Genomic DNA, 23,634 nt, shown 5'->3' on the forward strand with positions numbered 1-23,634 from the left:
GGGCAAAGCAGCGGCGCCGGCCGGCACAGCCGCACTGGTGACCTGTGGAGCTCCTCCGCCTGGGAATTTCCTAGTCTGTGGGCAATAAAAATGCGGCGACCACTCACCCTCTGTGCTTTCACTGGGAGCTGCAATCCTGAGCAGTTCCTAAATGGCCATCTTGGATCCTCCCCTCAAGCATTTATTCTTTATGTTAGAAACAATATAATTATATTCTCTTGTTTATTTAAAAATATACAATTAAATTAATTTGATTATAGTCACCCTGTTAGGCTAGAAAATACTAGGTTTAATTCATCTATTTTTTGTGCCCACTACCCTTCCCCACTTTTCCGCCACCCCTCCACTACTCTTCCCAGCCTCTAGTAACCATCCTTCTACTCTCTATCTTCATGAGTTCAATCATTTTAATTTTTAGTTCCCACAAATAGAACATATAAAATTTATCTTTCTGTGCCTGGATTATTTCACTTAACATATGATCTCCAGTTTGATCCATGTTGTTGCAAATGACGGGATCTCATTATTTTTAATGGCCAAATAGTACTACATTGTGTATATGTACCACATTTTCTTTATCTGTTCACCTGTTGATGAACACTTAGGTTGTTTCCAAATCTTGGCTATTATAAACAGTGCTGCAACAAACATGGGAGTGGAGATAATCTCTGCAATATACTGATTTCCTTTCTTTGGGGTATACACCCAGCAGTGAGATTGCTGAATCATTTGGTAGCTCCAGTTTTAGTTTTTTATGAAACCTCCAAATTGCTCTCCATAGTGTTTGTACTAATTTACGTCTCCACCAACGTGTACGAGGGTACCCTTTTCTCCATATCCTCAACAGCATTTGTTACTACCTGTCTTTTGGATAAAAGCTATTTTATCAGGTTGAGATGATATCTCATTGTAGTTTTGATTTACATTTCTTTGATAATCAGAGATGTTGAGCATCTTTTCATATTACCCTTTATACCTCTTTTGAGAAAAGTCTATTTGAAGCTTTGCCCATTTTTTTAATGGGATTATTAGATTTTTTTTCTAGAGAGTTGTTTGAGCTCCTTATATATTCTGGTTGTTACCCATCTTGTCAGATGGGTAGTTTGCAAATATTTTTTCCCATTCTTTGCATTGTCTCTTCAGGTTGTTGATTGTTTCCTTTGCTGTGTAGAAGTTCTTTAACTTGGTGTGATCCCATTTGTTTATTTTTGCTTTGGTTGCCTGTGCTTGTGGGAGACTACTCAAGAACTCCTTGCCCAGTTCCAGTGTCAGAATTTGCGCAACGTTTTCTTTTAGTAGTGTCATACTTTAGGTTTTAGACTTAAGTCTTTAATCCATTTTGATTTTTGTATATGGCAAGAGATGGAGGTCTAGTTTCATTTTTCTGCTCATGGTTATCCAATTTTCCCCACACCATTTGTTGAAGAGACTGTTCTTTCCCCAATGTGTGTTCTTGATGCATTTGTCAAAAATGAGATGTGTGGATTTATTTCTGGGTTCACTGTTCTGTTCCACTGATCTGTGTGCTTGTTTTTATGCCATTGCCGTGCCATTTTCATTACCATAGGTCTGTAGTATGACCTGAAGTCAGGTAATATGATTCTTCCAGTTTTTTTCTATTTGCTCAGGATATCTTTGACTATTCTGGGGTGTGTGTGTGTGTGTGTTTCCATGTTAATTTTAGGATTTTTTTTTTCTATTTATGTAAAGAATATTACTGGTATTTTGACCGGGATTGCATTGAATTTGTAGATCCATTTGAGTAACGTGGACATTTTAACAATATTGATTTTTCCAGTCTGTGAATCTTGGAATATCTTTCTCTCTTTTTTTATCTTCTTCAATTTCTTGCATAAGTGTTTTATAGTTTTCATTGTAGAGATCTTTAACTTCTTTGGTTAGTTCCTAGGTAATTAATTTTATCTGTAGCTATTATAAATGGAATTACTTTCTTGATATCTTTTTCAGACTGTTTGCTGTTGACGTATAAAAATGCTACTGATTTTTGTATGTTGATTTTGCATCCTGAAACTTTACTGAATGTATCAGTTCTGATAGTTATTTGGTGGAGTCTTCAGGTTTTTCCAGATATTGTTTATTTACCATCTAGAAGGCTGTACAATGCTGAAAGTGGAATGTTGATATCTCCAGCTATTACTATATTTGGATATATTTCTTTCCTTTTTTTTTTTTTTTTTCTGAGACAGAGTCTTGCTCTGTTGCCCAGGCAGAGTGCAGTGGCGCGATCTCAGCTCACTGCAACCTCCACCCCTGGGTTCAGGCGATTCTCCTGCCTCAGCCTCCTGAGCTGGGATTACAGGTGTTTGTTTTTATTTTTTGGTTTTGTTTTTGAGGCAGGATATTGCTCTGTTGCTGGAGTGCAGGGGTGCTATCATGTCTCACTACAGGCTCAACCTCTTGGGCTCCATCAGTCCTCCCACCTCAGCTTCCCAAAGTGCTGGGATTACAGGCATGAGCCAAGGCATCTGACCAAAACAGCTATTTTGAATTCTGTCTGAAAGGTCACATATCTCTGTTTCTGCACGATTGATCCCTGGTGTCTTACTTAGTTTGTTGAAGTCATATCTTTTGCTGGATGGTCTTGATGCTTGTTGATGTTCATTGGTGTCTGGCCATTAAAGAGTTAGATACTTAACATAGTCTTTGAACTCTGGGCTTCTTTGTAGCAGTCCTTCTTGGGAACACTGTCCAAGTATTTGAAAGGACTTGGATTTTGTGCTCTAAACTGTATCCACATTATGGAGCACCCCTAGCCCAGTAATGCTATGGCTCTTGCAGAGTCTTGTTCTCTTCCTTTACTTTCTCCCAAGCAAATGGGGTCTTTCTCTCTTTGCTGAGCCACCTGGGCTTGGGGATGGGATGACACAAATACCCCTGTGGTCACCACCACTGGGACTGCACTAGGTCAGAACTGAAGTTAGCACAGCCCTGGATCTCACCCATCACCTGCCATGCCTGGCTGCCGCCTGTGTTTGCTCAAGGTCCTAGTGCTCTATAATCAGGTGGTGAAACCAGCCAGACTTTTGTCCTTCCTTTTAGGGAAGTATGTTTCCCTAGGTCCTGGGTGGATCCTGAGATGCCATCCAAGAGATAGGGACTGTATTCAGAAACCTTAGAAATCTACCTTGTGTTGTGCTGCAGCTAAGCTGGCCCTGAAACCTTGAGACACTGCCCTTCTCACTCTTCCCTCCACTTTCTGCAGGCTGAGGCGTATTTCCCTGTGGCCATCGCCAACCACAGGTCCATGGGGAGTACTGCTAGACTGTTGCTGATGTTCACTTAATGCCCAGGGCCCTTCAATCAGCTTATGATGAATGCTGCCTGGCCTGGGACTCACCCTTCAGGGCAATGGGGTTCCCTCTGGCCCAAGGCAGGTCTAGAAATGCATCTAAGAACCACAGCCTGGAAGTGGAGACCTTAAGAGCCCACTTGGTGCTCTATCCCACTTGACAGAGCTGGTATCTGAGGGTGCAAGACAAAATCTCCTTTACTTTTTCCCTCTGCTTTTCTCAAGCAGAAGGACTCTTTCATCATAGTTACCATAGGTGGGTATGTGCTGGGTCTCAGAGTCTCATCCAAGGCACATGGGTACTAACTGGTATCACCGCTGGTTATTTTGATCCCAAGGGTTCTTTAGTTAACAGGTGATGAATCCTGCCGGGACTGGGTTCTTCCCTTCAGGGCTCTAGGTTCCCTTCTGGCCCATGGCATGTCTAGAGATGTCGTCCAGGAGTGCTAGGGCCTGGAATGGCGTCTCATGACTTTGACACAAGCCTAACTGAGTTGATATCCAAGATACAAAAGTCATCTTTACCCTTTCCTTTCCTCAAGTGGAAGAGTGGGGTCTCTTTTGGAGACTCAAGTTGTGTTGCCTGGGGTTGGGGGAGTAGTGGCACAAGCACTCCCTTAGCTGCCCCAGCAAGAGTCTCAGTAAGTCACATGCCTAGCAAGTCCACAGGCTGCAAGACCAGCTCAACCCTAGGACATGTAATCCTTGTGGCCAAGACAGCCTTTCAAGTTTATTTAGGGCTCCAAAGCACTTCAGTCCATGGGGGCAAGGCTTGCTGGTACTCAAGTTCCCACTGTTTTTTGTTTGTTTGTTTGTTTGTTTTGTTTTTCTTGAATAAACACTCCCTAGATTGCTGTAAGCCTTTGGTTAATTTCTGTAGTTCTGAAAATGTGAATTCTGCTCATTTATGCTCATTCTCTTGTTTCTTTTATGGAGGAGAGAATTGTTGGAGGTCCTTATTCTGACGTTTTTGCTGATAGCCCTTCACTAACTACTTGAGATAAATCTTAGAGTGATCCAGTTACTTTTCTGCTTATAAACACTTGCCTATTAAATACTCCAAACTATATTGCAAGCTTTTCTTTAAAATAGGTGCAAATATTTTGTTGTTAATATCTAACATAATTTATATATTTATACTCTCTTTAAATTTCTTCAATAGTGTGTACTATGTTCAGGCACAGTCAGGAATGAGAATCTTCATCCTGCAGTAATAATTTCTTTTCCCTTGACCAAAGTATTTCCAAATTTCATAAAATTATTCTTTATGTTCAAAATATGACTATTTATTCATTTATTTATTCAACTACTTTATTTACTTTATTCAAGTAAACAGCAAATTCTATATTCTGAAGTAATGATAAATGCTATGATGAAAAGTAAAACAGATTAAGAGGGATAGAGAGATAGGGTTGCTCTTTTAAATTGGGTTGACAAGGTCGGGTGCGGTGGCTCACGCCTGTAATCCAAGCACTTTGGAGGCCATGGCGGGTGGATCACCTGAGGTTGGGAGTTCAAGACCAGCCTGACCAACATGGTAAAACCCCGTCTTAAAAAATAAACAAATAAATTGGGTTGACAAGAAAGGCCTTTCTGAGTAGATGACATTCCAGCACAGACCCTAATAAAGGGTTCAAGAAGGCATGAACTATGCAAAACTGGCTGAAGAGCTTTCCAGTAGAGGAAATATCAAGTGCAGAGCCCTGAGACTAACTTACAATATTTTATATGTGCATGGTATTTTATGTATTTATATATTTTAGGTCATAAAATCTTTTAAACATTTTTCTAAAAAGCTATTTTCAAAAAAATTTTTGAGGTTTTTAACTTTGGTTCAGTTTGGTAACTGCTATACATTTTTTTTTTTTTTTTTTTTTTTTGAGATGGAATCTTGCTCTGTTGCCCAGGCTGGAGTGCAGTGGGTGCGATCTCAGCTCACTGCAAGCCCTGCCTCCCAGGTTCAAGTGATTCTCCTGCATCAGCCTCCGAGTATGTGGGACTATAGGCGTGCACCACCACGCCCGGCTAATTTCTGTACTTTTAGTAGAGATGGGGTTTCACTGTGTTAGCCAGGATGGTCTTGATCTCCTGACCTCATGATCTGCCTGCCTCAGCCTCCCAAAGTACTGAGATTACAGGCATGAGCCACCGCACCATACCTTTTTTTAATACCAGTATCTATATGTTATTTTGGTTTCTTTTACTCTTTAAGTTAAATGCAGATTAATGTCCCTATAAATCTGATAATGATAAATATAGCATAAAGATTTTATATTTACTTCAAATGCATTTTGATTTTTCTTCAAATTAATATTTATATAAATGTATGTAAACTATTTGAGTTATGTGAAGTTCCAGTTAGTTTTCTTTTGTGTATGTCTCAACAAATGTTTAGTGTTGATGCATGTCAGCTCATTTTCTTTTCCATTGTTTTGTAAAATTACTTTCTTCCCTTCCTCTCTTTCTTACTTCCATTACCTTCCTTTCCTCCCCTTCTCTTTTCCTCTCTCTGTATTCCTTCTTTCACGCTTCCTTCTTCCCTTTGTCCTTCCTTCCCGTCTCTGATCTCATTCCCTCCCTCATGCCCTCCTCACTATTCCCCTTCCCCTGCTTCTTTCCTTACCCTCTCTTTCCTTTTTAATATTTCCTTCCTTCCTTCTAATATTCCTTCCTTCCTATTTTCCTCTTCTCTCCTTATACACCGTTATTTTTTTTTCTTTTCTTTTTCAGAGTGGCTTAATGAACAGTCTAGTGATAGAAAGTGGTAAAAACAAGTTATGGTAGATCCATATAATCCAGTATAGCCAATAGAATAGAATATTATGCAGTAATTACAAACTATACTTTTTGTGCTTCTTCAGATCTACTTCATGCTCCTCGTATTCTTCTTCATATTCTATCATTTGCTAAATCCTATGAAAATAATCTCTCACATTCATCCCTTCCTATCTTCATCTTCACATCCTGTCATTTGCCAAATCCTAGAATTTTTCAGATTCATTCTTTTCTTTTCTCCTACCATCCCCTAATTTCCCCTTAAACAAAACTGTTAAAATAGCTACCTGAATTGGTCTTGTACTATTCTTTTTTCTAGCCAATAGGCTATTGTCATATTTTAATCATTCTAAAGCACAGTTCTCATCAGATTACTACCTGCTCAAAACCTTTCTGTGATTTGTTGCACATTGCCTACCAACTTAAAATAATACCATAGTATTCAGTACCTTGCAGGTTATGATCTAACCTGCTTCCTTAGTTCCCTTAAGCTCCATTTTACTCCTTAACTTCCAGTGGAACTTGTCTATTTAGAGTTTCATAAACACATTCCTTGCTTTCTGCTTCCATGTCTTTTTTTTCCACTATTTCCTTTGCCCAGAATACTTAACTTCTTAGTCTGCCCTTTGGAAACCTACCATCCCTCAAGGCCCAGTTCAGATGCCACCTTTCTATTTTCTCTATTATTATCTAAGTGTCTCTTCTCCCTCTTATCTATATTATAAATTCCTTAAGTTCAGAGACCGTGTCTTGGAATTCTCTGAATTTTTAACACAGTGCCTTGCTATCATAAATATCTGGTAGTTTTAATTGTGTGGCAAGCTCTTCCATTTATGAAAATTTCTGTTTTCTTGTCTCTAGTTAAAGAAGAGTGTAAGAGTCCTAAAGCTGAGTGTCGGTCCCAGAAAATGTCCAATAAGCAAGTAAGCTTCCTTAAAATCAAATTTCTAGTTACCAACTTTTTAATGCAATTGGTTGCTCTGTAGCATCAGACTGAATTTGTCAATCTTATCAACCAAATGTTTATGGTGTATGGCCAGAGGGTCACTGAAGTTCAGCTGACAGTCACTTGGATGGGAGGTTGTACACCTAAAGTCCCTAGAAGCACCTGAAATCCTGATTCTGCCATTTAATAGTTGAGTGGCCTTAGGCAATTCACTTTTTCTCTCATAGCTTCTATTTTCTCTTCTTTAAATGGAGATTAAAATGTTAATCACCTGGCTGGGCATGGTGGCTCATGCCTCTAATCCCAGCACTTTGGGAGGCGGAGGTAGGGATCACTTGAGGTCAGGAGTACAAGACTATCCTGGCCAACATGGTGAAACCCCGCCTCTACTAAAAACACAGAAAAAATCAGCCAGGCTTGGTGGCGCGTGCCTGTAGTCCCAGCTGCTTGGGAGGCTGAGGCAGGAGAATCACTTGAACCTGGGAGGCAAAGGTTGCAGTGAGCCAAGATTGTGCCACTGCACTCCAACCTGGGCAACAGAGTGAGAATCTGTCTCAAAAAAAAAAAAATGACAGTAGTAATAATCACTTGTAGTTGCTCTCAATATATATGGTCATATATATATAAATATATATATACACACACACACACACAAATAGACGTATATATTATATGGAAGTATATATTTATGTATACAGTTGAAGTATATGGAACAAATTAGCAAACTTAAAAGGCTAAATTCTGTGGAATTAGATTGGTGTGGGGGAAGCCGAGATTATTTATGTTTTACTTTATATAGTCTCTGCTGTTTACAAGGATTATGTATATATCTTATAATCAAATAATAACAAATTTTTGATCTAAAATATTTGACAAGTATATGAGATGTGTACTTTATGCCTGTCATATTTTAATATACATTTTTTAAAAATTGATCTCTTATAGTAATATATTTATAAAAGATGTCTTCATTGAATATTTGGCATATAACAGGTTCTCAGTAAATGGAACCCATTAATATTTAGATACCAAATAGTATAATTACTTGACTTTTAAGGCCCTCTTCTTTTGAAACTCTGAATTTCCCTTATTCTAGAAAAGGGATTGATAAACTTTTTGTGCAATAGATGTCTTTGGTGAAGCCCATAAACTTTTGTCGAAGGCATTATTCTCAGAATAGTATTCTTAATGCTAAAATAAAATATGTACGATTTTAAAGAAAACCAGTTATACTGATACACAATTAGAATCACAACTGTTGTGGTTTTCTTAGTTGATTTGAGCTGTATAATAAAGATACCATAGACTAGGTATATTGAGCAATAAACATTTATTTCTCACATCTCTGAAGTCTGGGAAGTCCAAGATTAAGGCAGTAGCAGAATAATGTCTTTAAAGCTAAAAAGATTTAAAAGAAAACCAGTTATGTTGAAATACAGTTAGAATCTGGTAAAGTGCCTTTGTCTGGTAGGGGTTCCCTTTCTGGCTTGCAGATGATGCATCTTCTCATATTCTAACACAATGGAGAGAAAGAACTCTATTCTCTTCCTCTTCATGTAAGGACACTAATATCGTCATGGGTGTTGCACCCTGAAGACCTCATCTAAACTTAATTACCTCCCAAAAGCCCCACCTCCTAATGTGATCCCATTAGAAGTTAGGACTTTTAACAGAGGAATTTTGGGAGAATATAAACACACAGATCATATAAGTAGTTTGTTGCCTATATCCATAATTGTAGAAAATGCTAAATCTCATTTAGAGGTTAATGAAGATAAAGATGTAATTTTTCCCCATCCAAGCTTATAGGCCCCCTTTTCTTATGACATAAAAGGCAAAATAGCACATAAAATGTTTTGCGGCAATTTATTTAGAACACTATTATGTAGTAACTACAAATATATTTACACAAAAAGCCTATTCTTACTTTTTAATAGACTTTTGAAGGGCCTCCCAAATGTAATATTAAGCTATTGAACAGAACTGAAAGTCCAGAAGTCTCAGAAACCCAAAAGGTTGTGACTGGTTATCCAAATGCTATTGATAATGTAAAAGACTATTTATTCAGATTCTCTTCCCAAACTTTAACACCTGGGAAGATGATTGAGTAAAAATAGAATGACCATTTTTGTATATAAAACTCAGCTTTTTGTGTGTTGTATTATACTTTCATCTTCATGCCCAAAATATTTATTCTTTTAGCCTAACTCTGGAATTGAGAACTTTTTAGCATCTTTGAATATCTCCAAAGAAAATGAAGTACAGTCATCTCATCATGTGGGACCTCCAAGTGAAGAGCATTTGTCACCACAGTCATTTGCTATGGTTCGTATTTTGTAGGAACTTTCTTACTATGGTAATTTCTCGACTGTTGACCATGCAAATAGATTCCATACAAGTGTTCAAACACTTTTCCCTCATGGAGGCTGGTATATTACATCATTATTGTCATCTTGTGAGGAAAACCAGGCTGCTCTGGGCAATTTAGCCATACTTTTTCTCTTTAGACCATAGTTCTCCCACTTTTCAAACATTGCTACTAGGCAACTGGGGATAAAAGTTAAGCAGAAGTATTGTTTCTATATCAGAAGTGTGAGTGGTTTTTTTTTTTTTTTTTTTTCAGTTTCTACCTGAATGTTAGTGTCTTAATTTTTAACAATGGAATTCTTACTAAGAAAGATTAATAAGTTCTATAGATCTAATGTTGACTTTCTTCTCTTCACCCTCACTATCTCCATGTGAATCACTTTCAAAAAGAAGGGAACACGGATGCTTAAAGAAATTCTAAAAATTGATTGCTCTAACACTGTGGACCATAAGAATGAAATGAAACAGATTGGTCATGAAATCCCTGTTTCCTCTAATAGAAGAGATGAATATGGATTACCCTCTCAGCCTAAACAAAATAAGAAGTTAGGTAAGTAAACTAAGTACTGTTACCAATAATATCATTTTTAAAATTCAATTCATTTGGTTCTTTTTATAGTGTACTTTTAAAGATAAACAAACTACTTTTTTTTTCTTTTTTTTTTTTTAATTTTAGAGATGATGTCTCACCATGTTGGCCAGGCTGGTCTCAAACTTCTGGCCTCAAATGATCCTCTCACTTCAGCTTCCCAAAATGCTGGGATTACAGGCATATGCCAACACACCTGGCCTAAAACTACTTTTTTTCTCAAAACTGTAATTTTTATACTTGTTTCAGTTATATAGTGATATAACTGGCCAGATGTGGCTTATGCCTGTAATCCCAGAACTTTGGGAAGCTGAGGCAGTTTCTGCCTCTATAAAAAAATACAAAAGTTAGCTGGCCATGGTGGCATGCGCCTGTAGTCCCAGCTACTGGGGAGGCTGAGGTGGGAGGATTGCCTGAGCCCAGGAAGCAGAGGTTGCAGTGAGCAAAGATCACGACACTGCACTCCAACCTGAGCAGCAGAGACGGACCCTGTCTCAAAACAACAAGAACAATAATAATATAACCATAACCATGTAACCAATAGATTTATAGTCACTAAATGTCTTCTTGTGATTACTTAATTGTAGTGTTACAGATATTCATTCTGTAAACATCCTAACCTTAAAAAATTTGCACATCCTAGCTTTTTTTCTCAGTAATTTAAAAATGATCATGTATCTGCCTAATAATGCTGCTGGAAAAAAAATGATCATGTAACTTACATACGTTATTTAACTTTTCTAAAATCTTGTTTCTTATGTATAAAATGAGAATAATACATTGCAAATGACTTGTGATAATTATATAACGTGTAAATATAAAGGAATTAGCACTATTTCCAAAACATTGTAGGTGCCAGTAATTGATATTAATATTATGTTAAAATAACTTGACCATTGTAAAAAATAGAAAAATCTACAAAATCAATTAAAAATCATTATTGGAGTTAGATATAGGAAAGTGGGTCATAATCTTAAGTCTGTAAAGCCTATAACATAACATCTGGTACATAACTGGATTTCAGTAAATATCAACCATATATGTTGCTACCCCGAGTGTCCTCTATACTTCAGCATTTTGTCTGTGTAATGATCTGCTAAAGGCAACCAGGAAGAATGACTGATACAAAAGTGGGTATGGGCAGAAGTTTCTCAGAGGAGTAAAAAACATTTTTGAAATAAGCAGTTCTAAATGTATCAAGGATCAAAATTTGGAATTGGCTGGGTGCAGAGGCTCACGTCTGTAATCCCAGCACTTTGGGAGGCCAAGGCAGGTGAATCGCTTGAGGTCAGGAGTTTGAGACCAGCCTGGCCAACATAGTGAAAACCCATCTCTACTAAAAATATAAAAAAGTAGCTGGGCGTGGTAGCAGGTACCTGTAATCCCAGCTACTTGGGAGGCCGAATCAGAAGAATCACTTGAAGCCAAGAGGTGGAGATTGCAGTGAGCCAAGATCATGCCATCACACTCCAGCCTGAGCAACAAGAGTGAAACTCTGTCTTAAAAAAATAATAATAATAATTTAAAAACCTGGAATAAAAGCAGAACCTAGGCCCACTTTTATTCCAGTGAATAGTGGAATAATTAATTAAAAATTCCAAAATGTATTAGGAAACTGATTATTTATTATAGTGGCAGACATGTTCCTGAAATAGAACCAAATAAATTTTAAGACAAAATTTGATAAAGATGGTCCCATTGTCAAAAACAAGTAAGTTTTACTTTATTTCAGTATAGTTAAAAAAAAAAAAAAAAAAACTTCATAGACCTTAGAGTCTTAGAGTCACTAGCTCAGAATCCAGGCCCTGTTATAGAACTAACTGGCTCTGGGACTTTGAGTAAGACAGTTAACTGCTTTTTTAATCTATATTAGTAAAAAATTTGGATTAATTCTTCAATGAGGTATGCTCTTGTTCTGTTAGTGAGTTTGTTAATCATAAGGAAAGTGAACACTCAATTTTAAAATTATCTTTCATATAAAAACAGAAGACAATTTCAAAAAAACTTTTACGAAATATGATTTCAGAGCAACAAAAATATTCATCCATGTGTCTCAGAATGTAAAGTGGAATTGCAAGAATTGAGATTGAAGCCAAAACTCAAAACTTAAGGATTAATTGTACTTCAGCGCAAGAAAGCCATTTGTTTATTCATTCTTTTGTTGTTTTATTTTTCTCTTCTTCTGCAAAACAAGAAAGCCATTTGTTTGTTCAAATTTTACCTGTAACAGTACCATGTAGTCATTAACTGCTCAAGGTTTTGACAGTTAGGTACTTACCGTGTTTTTAAATCTTTATCTTAATAATTTATTATTAATCAGTTATACTCATCCAAAAATCTTTACTGAAGTCGCAATAATTTTAGGAACTACTAAATAGTTCTTTATATGTGCTTCATGGAAGACTTGTCTTTTTAATGCAGTTGTCTCTATAGCAGCTAACTGAATTTCTCAACCTTTTCAACCAAATTTATAAGGTGCGTGGCCAGAGGGACACTGAAGGTAAGCTGACAGTCACTTGAATGGGAGGTTGTACTGCTAGAGTCCAGGATTGGAACTAGAGGCACCTGAATCCTAATTCTGTTATTACACTTTTTAGCAGTTTCCTGCCCACTTTTATATAAAACCCTACAATAAGTGCATAATTTGAGATAGGATTTTATTAATACAGATAGACTCTTTTCTCTTTTTTGATAGCCTCTTATGTGAACAAGCCTCACAGTGCTAATGAGTACCATAATGTTCAGTCGATGGACAATGTGTGTTGGCCCGCCCCCAGCCAGATCCCTCCTGTATCCACACCAGTAACTGAACTTTCTCGAATTTGTTCCCTTGTTGGAATGCCACAACCTGATTTCTCCTTTCTTAGGACGCCACAGGTATAGTATGCTATGGTTCCATTTATATAAATTCTTTAACATTAAGCTTTAATAAATTGGTTGAAAATCTTTGAGAAAAATATAATGGGGCTTATTTTTCTTAACTTTATGAGCAGTATAGATTTATGTTTCTTACTCTAGCTCTAATATTTATATGTAACAGAAACCCTAAGAGAGGCTGACAGGGAGGAACTGGGCAGCAGGTATCCTGCCCAGATTCTTCAGACTAATAGAGCCAGAGACCTTGGTCTACAGTAGCAGCTTTCAAACTTTTTGGTTTCAAAAACTCCACACTTTTTTTGGAGGACCCCAAAGAACTTTTGTTTACTTATATCCATATTTACTGTGTTCGAAATTTAAACAAAAAAAATTGGCGAGGTGTAGTGTGGGTCATGCCTGTAATCTTAGCACTTTGGGAGGTCAAGGCAGGAGGATAGCCTGAGGCTAGGAGTTCAAGACCAGCCTGGCAACATAGCAAGACCTCATCTCTACAAATAAAAATAAAATTTGCCACGTGTGGTGTTGTGAGCCTGTAGTCCTAGCTGTTCACGAGGCTGAGGCAGGAGGATGGCTTGAGCCCAGGAGGTCAAGACTTCAGTGAGCCATGTTTATGCCATTGCACTCCAGCCTGGGCAACAGAGCAAGACCTTATCTCTGAAACATACATACATATATGTGTGTGTGTGTGTTAAAAATAAACATATGTTTATTAATCCATTGTTTATTAAAAGTAACTTTCACCTAATAGCTATCTATAGAACATTTCATCCAATAGCTGTAGAGTACACATTTTTTTCCTCAACAAATGGAACATTCTCAAGGATAGACCTGTTGGGCCACAAAATAAGTCTCACAAAATTCAAAAAATTAAAAGTAGATCAAGTATCTTTTCTGACCATAATGGAATAAAACTAGAAATCAGTAACAAGAGGAACTTTGGAAACTATACAAATGAATGGAATTTAAACATTATGTTTCTGAATGGCCATTGGGTAAATGAAAAAATTAAGAGGAAATTTTAAATCTTCTTGAAACAAATGAAAATGGAACACAATGTACAAAAACCTATGGGACACAGCAAAAGTAGTACTAGGAGGGAAGATGATAGCAATAAATCCCTACATCAAAAAAGTACAGAAACTTCAAAGAAATAACAGATGATTGAATAAAGAAAATGCAGTATATATATACATAATGGAATATTGTTCAGCCATTTAAAAAGAATGAAATCATGTCTTTTGCAGCATCATGGATGGAATTGAGGCTATTACCTTAAAACAACTCAGAAACAGATACCACATGTTCTAATTTATAAGTGGGAGATAAATAATTTGTACATATGGACATAGAGTGTGAAATAATAGACATCAGAGACTTGGAAGGATGAGAGATGGGCAGCATAGATGGTGAAAAAATACTTAATTGGGTATAATGTATATAACTCAAGTGATGAATATGAGAAAAGCCCAGACTTCACCACTCTGGAATAAATCCATGTAACAAAATTGATACAAATTTTTAAAATAAACTAGAAAAGCAAGAGGAAACAAACCCAAAATTATTAGAAGAAAAGAAATAATAAAGATTGGAGCAGAAATTAATGAATTGATACTAAAAATACAAAAGATGAATGAAAGAAAAAGTTGTTTTTTTTGAAAAAATAAAATCAACAAACCTTTGGCCAAACTGTAAAAGAGAGAATACCCATATAAATAAAATCAGAGATGAAAAGGAGTCATTACGTCTGATATCACAGAAATTCAAAATATTTTTAGAGACTATTATAAGCAACTATATGCAGTAAATTGGAAAACTTAGAAGAAATGGATGAATTCCAAGACACATAAAACATACCAAGATTGAACCATGAAGAAATCCAAAACCTGAATAGAACATTAACAAGATGAAAGCAGTAGTAAAAAGTCTCCCATCAAAGTAGACCAGGACCTGATATTTTCATTACTGAATTCTGCCAAACACTGAGAGAACAGCTAATAACAGTCTACTCGGACTGTTCCAAAAACTTGAGGAAGAGAAAATACTTCCAAACTTGCCAGTATTACCCTGATACCAAAACCAAAGAAAGACACCACAAAAATAAGAACTACAGGCCAATATCTCCGATGAACGTAGGTGTAAAAACCCTCAACACAATATTTGTGAATTGAATTAAAAAGATACTTCATTATGATCAAGTGGGATTCATCCTAGGTATGCAAGGATGTTTTAATATATGCAGTCAATACATATGACATATGACATCAACAAAATGAAGGACAAAGCCGTATGATCATTTCCATACTTCCTGGAAAAGTATATGAGGTATTTAGAATACTCAGAATCACTGAGATAGACAATAGAATAGTGGTTGCCATAGACTGGGAGAAAGGGAAAATGAGTTTCAGTTTTACAAGATGAAAGGGGTTATGAGTGGTGCATGATGGCGTGCACCTGTAGTCCCAGCTAGGAAGGTGGAAGTATTACTTGAACCCAGGAGTTCATGTCCAGCCTGGGCAACAAAGCAAGACCCCATCTCTAAAATAAATAATGAAAAGAGTTATAGAGATGGATGGTGATGATGGATGTATAACAATATGAATGTATTTAATACTACTGAACTTACACTTAAAAATGGTTAAGATGGTAAATTTTATGTGTTTTGCCACAATTACAAATATTTGGGGAACAAAAATGGAATGCAGAATTAAGTTAGTAATATTACATAAAAATTGCTGCCTTTTGAAAAAATTGAATTTTTTTTTTTGAGACAGAGTCTTGCTCTGTCACCAGGCGCCAGGCTGGAGTGCAGTGGCGGGATCTCGGCTCACTGCAACCCCCACCTCCCGGGTTCAAGCAATTCTCCTGCCTCAGCCTCCCAAGTAGCTGGGACTACAGACGCGCACCACCACGTCCAGCTAAGTTTTATATTTTAGTAGAGATGGGGTTTCACTATGTTGGCCGGGCTGGTCTCGATCTCTTGACATTGTGATCCCCCCGCCTCGGCCTCCCAAAGTGCTGGGATTACAGGCGTGAGCCACCGTGCCCAGCCTAAGAATTGAATTTTTTAAAAACTATTTTTAAGACAGATCACAAATTAAACTAAAGTCACACCTTAAGGAACTAGAAAAATAAATCAGCGCAAAGCTAACAGAAGAAAAGAAATAACAATGATCAGATCAGAACTAAACAAAATTGAGCCAAAAAAATAAAGAGGATCAATGAAACAAAAAGTTTGTTTTTTGAAAAGATAAAGCAGGCCGGGCGTGGTGGCTCATGCCTATAATCCTGGCACTTTGGGAGGCCGAGGTGGGTGGATTCCCTGAGCTCAAGAGTTCAAGACCAGCCTGGGCAACACGGTGAAACTCTATCTCTACTAAAATACAAAACACTAGCTAGGCACGGCAGTGTGTGTCTATAATCCCAGCTACTCTGCTCAGACAGGACAATCTCGAACCTGGGAAGTGGAGGTTGCAGTGAGCTGAGATCGTGCCATTGCACTCCAGCCTGGGCAACAGAGCAAGACTCTCTCAAAAAGAAAAAGAAAAAATAAATTGAGATACCACTACTACATTAACCAAGAAAAAAGATTCAAATAAGCACAATCAGAAATGAAAAAGGAGACATTACAACTATACCATAGAAATCTAGATCATTAGAAACTACTTTCTAAACCGCAAACTAGAAAGTCTGCAGAAAATGGTTAAATTCCTGGGTAAAAAAATACAGTCTCTCAAGATTGAACCAGGAAGCAATAGACATCCTGAACAGACCAATGACAAGTACTGAGACTGAATCAGTAATAAAAAAAATTTCCCAACCAAAAAGAAATCCCAGGACCAGATGGATTCACAACCAAATACTACCACACATACAACGAACTGGTACCAATTCTACTGAAACTGTTCCCAAAAGTGAAAGAGGAAAGCCTCAATTCTGCAAAGCCAGTATTACCCTGATACCAAAGCAGTCAAGAACACAACAGATGAAAACTACAGGCCAATATTGCTTAAGAATGTAAATGCAAAAATTCTCATCAGAACTCTAGCAAACCAAATCCAGCAGTACAAAAAGATAATACACTGTCATCAAGTGAATTTTATTAAAGAGATGCAAGGATCGTTCAACATATGTGAATCAGTAAATGTGATTCACCATGTAAACAGAATTAAAAGCAAAAACCTTATGATCATCTCAATAGATGCAGAAAAAGGATTTGGTAAAATTTAGCATCCCTTCATGTTAACCCTCAATAAACTAGATATAAAAGGAACATACCTCAAAGTAATAATAGCTGTATATGACAGATCCACAGCCAACAGCATACTGAATGGGGAAAAATTGAAAGCATTCATCCTAACAACTGGAACAAGACAAAGATCCCCACTTTTGAGACAGTGGGAAGTCCAGCTCCTGAGTGGGAACCTTCGTCGCACTAGCAACGAAAAAGAGAATTAAATATGGGTGATGTTGAGAAAGGCAAGAAGATTTTTGTTCAGAAGTGTGCCCAGTGCCACACTGTGGAAAAGGGAGGCAGGCACAAGACTGAGCCTAATCTCCATGGTCTTGTCAGGCAGAAGACAGGTCAGTCCATTGGATTCTCTTACACAGATGCCAATAAGAACAAAGGCATTATCTGGGGAGAGGATACCCTGATAGAGTATTTGTAGAATCCCAAGAAGTACATCCCTGGAACAAAAGTGATCTTTGCTGGCATTAAGCAGAAGGCAGAGGCTGGGCATTGTGGCTCACGCCTATAATCCCAGCACTTTGGGAGACCAAGGTGGGCAGATCACGAGGTCAGGAGTTCAAGACCAGCCTGACCAACATGGTAAAACCCTGTCTCTACTAAAAATACAAAAATTAGCCAGGCATGGTGATGCACACCTGTAATCCCAGCTACCCAGAAGGCTGAGACAGGAGAATCGCTTGAACCTGAGAGGCAGAGGTTGTAGTGAGCTGAGATCACACAACTGTACTCAGCCTGGGTGACAGACTCCATCTTTAAAAAAAAAAAAAAAAAAGAAAGAAAGGGCAGACTTGATAACTTATCTCAAAAAAGCTATTCATGAGTAGTAATTGGCCACTGCCTTATTTATTATAAAACAAAAATGTCTCATGACTTTTTTACGTGTGCCATAATGTCATAGATCTCATACACCAGATTTCAGTTTATGAATGACTGACAGAATATTTTGTTGGGTAATGTTCAACTTTTCAAAGATGGAGAATGCCTCTTAAAACTTACTGGAGACTGGTTTTATATTAAGATTTCTATAACTGGTTATGTGAATATATTTAAATACCGGGGAAATTCCTTCACTGTCTCAGAACCAAACAAGATTCACTCATGTTTTATATTTATTTGCCTCTTAAAGGCAAGGGTTGAAGACATTGCTACTCAGGTATCAATGTCAACTCTCTATTTTTAGCCTTAACTATGCCAATCTAATTAGAATTCCCTGTATTTAAAATGGTTCCTTTTACTTATTGAAAGGCATTTTAGTATGGTTTATACATAATATCAAATAAAGAATAACACTTATCACTTATATAGATGATCTGTAAGGTCACATGCTTTTAAAATAGTAGCAAGTTAAACTTCGCTCTTGAATTCTTTATAATCTAAGTCAAACTAAGTTATAATTTAGGGTTGTCTTTAAACAGCCATTCAGAAACATAAAACTGTAGAACTGCTACGTATTTGTGATTGGAAATAGTGCTTTTGCCAACTTAAAAGGATTAAAATAGAGGAGATATACTCAAATTTTTAATTATGTGTGATCAGAAGACTTAATAAAACCACAGATTAAAAAAAAAAAAAGATGCCCATTTTTGCCACTTTTATTTAACATAGTACAGGAAATCCTAGGTAGAACAAGCAGGCAAGAGAAAGACATAAAAGGCATCCAAATTGGAAAAGAGGAAGTCAAATACCTCTGTTTACTGATGATATGATCTTATACCTAGAAAACCCTAAAGACTGCTCCAAAAGACTCCTAGATTTAGTAAACGACTTCAGGAAAATTTCAGCATACAAAATCAATGTACAAAAATCAGTAGTATTTTTCTATGCCAGTAACAAGTCGAGAACCAAATCAAGAACACAATCCCATTTGCAATAACTACCAAAAAAAAAAAATACCTAGGAGTACATTTAACCAAGGAAGTAAAAGATCTCTACAAAGGTACTACATAACACTGATGAAAGAAATAATAGATGACACAAATGGAAAAATATCCCATGCTCATGGGTAGAAAGAATCAAGATCATTTAAATGACCATACTGCCCAAAGTAATTTACAGGTTCAGTGTAATGCTTATTAAATTATCAACATCATTGTTCACAGAATTAGAATAAACAGTCCTAAAATTTATATGGAACCACAAAACAGCCTGAATAGCCAAAGCAATCCCAAGCAAAAAGAATAAAGCTGGAGGCCCATCAACATTACCTGACTTCAAATTACACTACAAGGCTCTAGTAACCAAAAAAGCATGGTACCAGTATAAAAACAGACAAATAGATACATAGACTAATGGAACAGAATAGAGAATCCAGAAATAACGTCACATACTCACAACCAACTGATCTTCAACAAAGTTGACAAAAAATACACTTGGGAAAGAACACCCTATTCAATAAATGGTGCTGGGAAAAGTGGATGGCCATATGCCTGAGAATGAAACTGGACCCATGTCTCTCACCACATAAAAAAATTAACTCATGATGGATTAAAGTCTTAAATGTAAAACCTGAAACGATAAAAATCCTAGAAAAAAACCTAGGAGAAACTCTCTGGACATCAGCCTAGACAAAGATTTATGACTAAGATTTCAAAAGCAAATGCAACAAAAACAAAAATAGAGAAATAGGACTTAATTAAACTAAAAAGCTTCTGCACAGCAAAAGAAATAATCAACAGACAGTCCACAATATTTGCAAACTATGGATCTGACAAAGGACTAATAATATCCAGAATCTACAAGAGACTCAACAAGCAAAAAGCAAATGACCGCATTAAAAATAGGCAAAGGTTGTAAGTGGACATTTCTCAAAAGAGGACATCTCAAGGGGTTGCCAACAAATATGAAAAAATTGTTCAACATTACCAGAGAAGTGCAGATTTTAGGGCCACAGTGAGATGCCATCTCACACTGGACAGAATGGCTATCAATAAAAAATCAAAAAACAACAAATTTTGGCAAGGATGTAACAAAAAGGGAGTGTTTATACACTGTTGGTTGGAATGTAAATTAGTACAACCTGTATGTAAACAGTCTGATGATTTCTCAAAGAGCTAAAAATAGAACTATGATTTAACCCAGCAATCTCACTTCTGGTTATCTACCCCAGGAAAAGAAATCATTACATAAAAAGTATGCCTGCACTTGTATGTTTATCACAGCACTATTCATAGTAGCAAACATACGGAATCCACCTAAATGCCCATCAATGGATGATTGGATAAAGAAATTGTGGGATGTGTATGTGTGTGTATATACTATGTAATACTGTTCAACCATCAAAAGAATGAAGTCATGTATCTTGCTGCAACATTTTTTTTTTTTTTTGAGACGGAGTTTCGCTCTTGTTACCCAGGCTGGAATGCAATGGCGCAATCTCGGCTCACCGCAACCTCCACCTCCTGGGTTCCGGCAATTCTCCTGCCTCAGCCTCCTGAGTAGCTGGGATTACAGGCACACACCAGCATGCCCAGCTAATTTTTTGTATTTTTAGTAGAGACGGGGTTTCACCATGTTGACCAGGATGGTCTCGATCTCTTGACCTCGTGATCCACCCGCCTCGGCCTCCCACAGTGCTGGGATTACAGGCTTGAGCCACCGCGCCCGGCCTGCCACAACATTAATGGAACTGAATAGCATTATCCTAAGTGAAATAATTGAGAAACAGAGAGTCAGATACCACATGTTCTCATTTATAAATAGGAGCTAAACATGGACATACAGAGTGGGATGAAAGACATTAGAGATTCCAAAAGATGGGATGGTGAGAGGGATATAAGGGATGAGAAATGACCTGTTGGGAGGCCGGGCATGGTGGCTCACGCCTGTAATCCCAGCACTTTGGGAGGCCGAGGCAGGCAGATCACAAGGTCAAGAGATCGAGACCATCCTGGCCAACAGTGTAAAACCCCGTCTCTACTTAAAAAAAAATACAAAAATTAGCTGGGCATGGTGGCACGTGCCTGTAGTCCCAGCTACTTGGGAAGCTGAGGCAGGAGCATTGCTTGAACCCGGGAGGTGGAGGTTGCAGTCAGCCGAGATTGCGCCACTGCACTCCAGCTTGGCACCTGGTAACAGAGCAAGACTGTCTCAAAAAAAAAGAAATGGCTACAATGTATACTATTGGCAATGGGTACACTAAAGTCCACACTTCACCAGTATGTAGTATATCCACATAACTACATTTGTACCCCCTAAATCTATTTAAAAACAAAAATTAAGGTAAACCAAAACAAAACAAGCTTTTTTATAAAAGAGAAAGAGTATAATTAGTTATAATTTAAATATGAGTAGAAAACACATCAGAATTTCTGAATCTTTTATATTTTGGCAATTAACGCATATTACCAAAATACTTCTTTAAGTAAAAAATGGTATAAACATGAGTCAGCAAATTTTTTCTGTAAAGAGTCAGGTAGTAAACATTTTAGGCCTTGTGGGCCAGGTGGTCTCTATCACAACTTCCAAACTCTGCAGTTAGTGTGAAAGCAATCATTAGAATAGATGGGGCTATGTTCCAGTAGAACTTTATTTACAAAAAGAGGTAGAACTCCATAGTTTGTCAACCCCTTTTATAAAGAAAAAAATTTTGCTGACTTTCATTTGCATTCAGTTGCTTGACCCTTCAGCCAGCTTTAGAAAGCTTTTTGTTTTGTAAATGCTGAAAGATAAGGCAACAACTCTAAAATTTTTGCCTGGCAGTTCAAAACTTAAACCGAAAGCCCTTTTCAAAATTCTTGTTAAAAGTATTTTACTTGTTTTGACTAAGCTCTGGAGGAGGTCAACTTCCTAGACAGAGAATTTCATAGACATATATATTCTCTCTTTTTAGACAATGACCATTTGCCAAGTAAAATTATCTAATGGCTTACTGGTACATGGGCCACAGTGCCACTCTGAAAATGAAGCCAAGGAGAAAGCTGCACTTTTTGCTTTACAACAGTTGGTAAGAACTGTCCATGACTTCTCTGTTAAATTTTTTATTAGACTCTATAGAAAGTTTGCATTGTGTTGTCTTATAACTTTTAAATACTTCCACAGGGCTCCTTAGGTATGAATTTCCCTTTGCCTTCACCTGTATTTGCAAATTATCCTTCCGCTGTACCACCCGGAACCATTCCTCCAGTTTTTCCCCAAGCTACTGGTAAGATGTTTTTCATTTATAAGTATTTGTCATTGAGTTGATATTTTTACTAAGCTCTTTTAAAAAGCAGCATCACTTTTAAAAAATCAGAAAATATACTTAAATATCTAGGAATGTAAGAAGAAATTGTGAGAAAGCCTAAAGCCAGAGCCTGTAAATTCATCTAGAAATACCATTCTCTTCCTCCAGCCTCTGGTATGGCTAGAGTAGTAAGAAGAGGTTCTTTGAGTGGGCAGGCCCTTATTTTCCAGTAGCTGCTAGCAGATGAATTTGGGTTTATGTTATACACCAAAAGGTTAAAAAAAAAAATCATGTAATTTATTCAGGACTGAATTTTCTTATTTGCAGTAGTCTATATCCAAAATCTTGTTGAGACTAACATTTTATAATTCTAAATCTTAAGTTCAGAGATTTTCTAAATCACTCAGCCTTTTTTCTAATAGCAGTTGGCTTCCCCATATCTTTATTATTGTTTTAAAGCCAATAATTTATTTAAGTTTAGAAAATCACTTTTCTGCATCTACTGCAGGTAATACTCCCGGAATTCTAAATATCTAATCCTCACAATAAGCATCGGAAAGGTTAATAATACTGATTAAATTTACCACATGCAGTTATCTCTTCTCATTAAACTGAATAATAAAAGATTTTAAAAGTGTAAATATATGAGGACAAAGAGGAGCAATATCAGCAGATTTGAGGTTTGAAAAGAGTTTGTGTTGAGAAAAACAACTGAAGAAGCAACCATTTTAGCAGAGCAAAGTTAAAAGCCGCAAGCTAAAGTGCCTGTAGAAGATACTACAAATGAGCATGATGAGCAGATTGGTTCAGAACTTGGAGGCATCAGAAACTAATGATGAGGCATGTACTGAAAAGAGAGGGATTGGTTGAAAGTCTGTGTGTGAAGTAGTGAGACTACCCCCTTTACCCCTCTGTGACAGCCAGACTGGAGGTGTGTTCTGCAAGCAAAAAACTGGAGTGTGTTCTCTAGGGGAGCTCTCTAGGTATGGGAATATCAGGCAGAGTAGAGAATGAAATGTGAGACTGAAAATACAGAGATTAAATAAAAGTTCCCTTTTCCTCATCCTATTCTTAGATTGTAGCCAGCCATACCCCTCTCCCCAGATAGGAAATTGGAGAATGTTTCCTTTTTCTTTTTTTTTTTTTTTTTTTTACGACGGGGTTTCACCATGTTGGTCAGGCTGGTCTGATCACCCGACCTCAGGTGATCCACCCGCCTTGGCCCCCAAAGTACTTGGATTACAGACGTGAGCCGCCACACCCAGCTGGATGTTTCTTTTATAAAATAAATTTATCAAAAATTTATTGACCTCCAAGGAAAAGACCTACTAAGTTTTAGAGAGTGTCCCAACCAAAAGCC

The 23,634-nt window shown here is 37.2% G+C and overlaps 1 protein-coding gene across 13 annotated transcripts in view; it reads left to right on the forward strand.

Moving 5' to 3' along the window:
• Positions 1-23,634, forward strand: part of XRN1 (5'-3' exoribonuclease 1) — a 134,318-nt gene that overhangs the window by 99,017 nt on the left and 11,667 nt on the right. For 4 of the 13 annotated variants that reach the window (XM_032264391.1, XM_032264386.1, XM_032264401.1 and 1 more), the window contains 7 exons: positions 6,947-7,008; positions 8,969-9,079; positions 9,234-9,356; positions 9,789-9,948; positions 12,683-12,864; positions 21,942-22,055; positions 22,151-22,253. In XM_032264391.1, the coding sequence (XP_032120282.1) occupies positions 6,947-7,008; positions 8,969-9,079; positions 9,234-9,356; positions 9,789-9,948; positions 12,683-12,864; positions 21,942-22,055; positions 22,151-22,253 (855 nt within the window). Of the gene's footprint in view, positions 1-6,946; positions 7,009-8,968; positions 9,080-9,233; positions 9,357-9,788; positions 9,949-12,682; positions 12,865-21,941; positions 22,056-22,150; positions 22,254-23,634 lie in introns of those variants that run through there. The other 9 variants (XM_032264410.1, XM_032264430.1, XM_032264387.1 and 6 more) reach the window with 8 other exon arrangements.

The sequence above is a fragment of the Sapajus apella genome, unplaced genomic scaffold (assembly GCF_009761245.1).
Source record: "Sapajus apella isolate SASKATOON/1434 unplaced genomic scaffold, GSC_monkey_1.0 scaffold4, whole genome shotgun sequence".
NCBI classification, from domain to species: Eukaryota; Metazoa; Chordata; class Mammalia; order Primates; family Cebidae; genus Sapajus; species Sapajus apella.